The sequence below is a fragment of the Cyprinodon variegatus genome, unplaced genomic scaffold (genome assembly GCF_000732505.1).
Source record: "Cyprinodon variegatus isolate N-32 unplaced genomic scaffold, C_variegatus-1.0 Scaffold413, whole genome shotgun sequence".
Classification (NCBI taxonomy): domain Eukaryota; kingdom Metazoa; phylum Chordata; class Actinopteri; order Cyprinodontiformes; family Cyprinodontidae; genus Cyprinodon; species Cyprinodon variegatus.
This window is the reverse complement of record NW_015150866.1, coordinates 698183-701204: the sequence shown is the minus strand read 5'-3', so window position 1 is coordinate 701204 and position 3022 is coordinate 698183. Positions and strand designations below refer to the sequence as shown.

The 3022-nt window shown below is 39.6% G+C and overlaps 1 protein-coding gene across 1 annotated transcript in view; it reads left to right on the top strand.

Moving 5' to 3' along the window:
• LOC107093205 (sorting nexin-24-like) overlaps nt 1-2211 on the top strand; it is a 10084-nt gene extending 7873 nt beyond the window's left edge. The window contains exons 6-7 of the mRNA XM_015388091.1: nt 887-954; nt 1098-2211. Of these exons, the coding sequence (XP_015243577.1) occupies nt 887-954; nt 1098-1216 (187 nt within the window). The 3' untranslated portion in view covers nt 1217-2211. The remainder of the gene's footprint in view (nt 1-886; nt 955-1097) is intronic.
• Nucleotides 2212-3022: the final 811 nt, after the last annotated feature.

The following is a 3022-nucleotide window of genomic DNA, read 5'->3' as shown; positions in this document are numbered from 1 at the left end:
AGAGGAAAACAAGAAGAAAAGGAACAAGAAGAGAGGGACAAAACCTAGAACAGTTTTCTATTTTATGTTTTTTCTTCTGGATTCAGAGGGCCTCCTGCCTGTTTTTGCCTAGGGCCCTCTGAATTTCCTAAATCCGCCCCATATGTCCATCCATCCAGCCATTACAAGATGGCTGGACATATGGTGGGCTGGGTTCTTTTCTCACAGAACAGAAGAAAAGACAAAAAAACAGAAGTAAATCACATAGTCAAAGAGCAACTTGCTTCTCTTAAGCTGCAGATGGAACAGCTCTGGTCCAGATGAGAACTTTATCTCAATTTAGCTAATGCTAAACGTGTAAAACTTAACTTACAAATCTTGATAAAATAAAACCCTAAATGTAGCCATCAGTTATGGTTTCTGTGTCAGCACATGTCGTTATAAAGGAATTTAGTATTATGTCATCTTAACAGGGGCCAGAAGCAGTTGAACAGGGGCATTGGCCTCTGTTGGCCCCCCGTCTAGAACCACCCATCTCTCTCTTTGCATCCAGTCGGTTCCTCTGCTTGGTTTCTATGAGTGTCAAAGCTGAAGGTGAACTCAAAGAAAAACTTGATTTTTGGTTGATAAAAGCTTGTTTAATTTTTCAATTGGGTCCTCACAAAGCAGAACAGATCCCAGTCCTATTTTACTCCCTGAGAAATAAAATATTTTTGTAAACCACTTGCAATGCAATCACAGACCACTAGGGGTACTAGTACCCCCGGTTGGGAATCACAATGGTTAAAGGTATTAACTTGGTAGTTACAGCTCTATGCTTGTTTATATTTTAGATGTAAAAACACACCCTTTTCTCACTCTGGTTCTGATGGAAAAGATGAAGGCATGTTTATCTTTGTTTCCACAGCAACCAGCTACCACATCAGCGGGTTTTGGGGTTCTTCCAAGATCCTTATCACTCCTGCAGCTCCTCAGGTATCAAAGAACTGCACACTTGTCCAACAATCCAGCGGAGCGAAAAACTGAGTTTCACAATTTTTCAATAGCATAGAAACGGAATGGATTACAAAGCAGCAAATTCTTTTAAGATGAAGCAAACAATAGTGTCTGTCTTGCAGGTCTCCCAGATATTGTAGTGGATGGAGTTCTCCAGGGCTTCTACCCCCGGGATATCCGGGTCAGCTTCAGCTCCTCCATTCTCCCTGAACATGATCCTATGTCTTCTATCGAGACCTGATGGACAAAATGGTTCAAAAACCCAGAAAGGGCATGAGCACAGCCGCATTTCAGTGAATTAAAATATCACCCAAAGGTTCATTTCATTCAGTGAAGAGCATCAGGCTGATATAATTAATAGATTTCTGACACATTTTAAACATATTTAGATATTTGGGGCTTTTGTCCAAAAAAAAAAAAGATTAAAAAAAACAATGTTTCTGTTTATCTGAGAGTTTTAATGAAAAAGGATTTTAGCACAAAAATATTCTGATGAAAACTGTCCCCATGCGCTCTATACTTGGTACACTCAATGGTTTGGGGTCTTTTTGCATGAATTACTGCATCTCCATAAAACTGGTAACTGGTGGAAGCCAAGACGTGCTCAAAGCGGGTCTCAGGCAGCTTGGATTTGGTGCTGGCAGATGCTGAGAGGTGGATTTCTGATATAAAACATACGTAGTAGAAAAGGCTGTAAATTAGATTAAATGGCATCCATAGTAGGATTTCTATGCTCCATTCTCCCTGTTTTTCCACTGCTGGCCAACTATTGATGCTTTGTTGTTAGATGTATGATAATAATAATTTTCACATATATTCTCATGATGAGTTTTAGTTTCAGTACTGAAATGAATGTAGTTTTCAAGGCCTTTCTGATTTATTGAGATGCGGCTGTGTTAATGAAAAGCCATGTGAGTCTCTGGAGCCAACTTCCAAGGCTGAGGGGAGCATTGCAAGCAGTTTTTAACTTGAACTTGGTTAGCCTGTTATTCAAAAATACTTCAGTTTGCAGTCAGGCGTCCAGAGAAGCATGTGGTCAAACGCATAAGCATATATTTCATGCTTTTTTAAACATTTTTATTAATGTTACGACTTTGTAAAACATGATTCTGTTGATGCTTTTTAAAATATTTTTCTCACTTTTGTAAAAAAAAAAATGTTTATTCTAAAATACTAATAAATAAATCAAAAGGTAAGCAGCTGGTGAGTTTTCTATGTAAGCCGGAGCTGTAAGGTGGCTGTTCGGAGAACCTTAAAAGGGTAAAAGGAGATGCTTTTCATTACACAAGCTGTCAGAAATGTCTCGCCTTTGTTTGTTTGCCACACCTGCCTTCACAGAATCCAGATACATGACAAGAACCAACATGTTGGTTTGACAGGAGGTGCTCAGGCAGCTTAAAGGAAAAGTCCGCTCATATTCAGAATCAAACTTCTGAAAGTATTTTAAATATGAAATTATTACATACTGTTCAATAAAAAAGTGTTAATTATTTAGTGTAATGTCATGTGAATGTGCTTTACTGGACGCATCCATGTTTGTCAAAGAGCACTACTGCCACCTACTGGTTTGTGACGTCACGGTACGGTATCGACTGTTGATCAAGTCCCAGTGCTGTATCTGGTGTTTGTCACAACGCGCTATTATCCAAGTCATCTTGGAAACATTCTTCTTCCAAATGTTGGCTACATATTACGTGTTTTTTCCTTTGGCCAGAAGTTCGATAACAAATCCTCACTCTTTAAGTTGGCAATCCAACGACCAACCTGTCTGTGGAGAATCAGGGATTAGAAAGCTGAAATGAGTTATTTTGTTTAGGTGTTTTTAAAACAGGGGCCCATGCAGACCCCTACCCAAACGATGCTGCCTCTGAAACCAGAGGCAGCATCCTCCAAGGACCAGGGGCCTGTTTCAGAAAGGAGGTTAAGTGAAAACTCTGAGTTTGTTAACCATGAAATGAGGGAAACTCTGGGTTTTCTGTTTCAGAAAGGGAGGTAAGTTAAACCTGAGAAAGCAGAGTAAGTCAAGCCCGTTTCTGAAAGAGAGGTA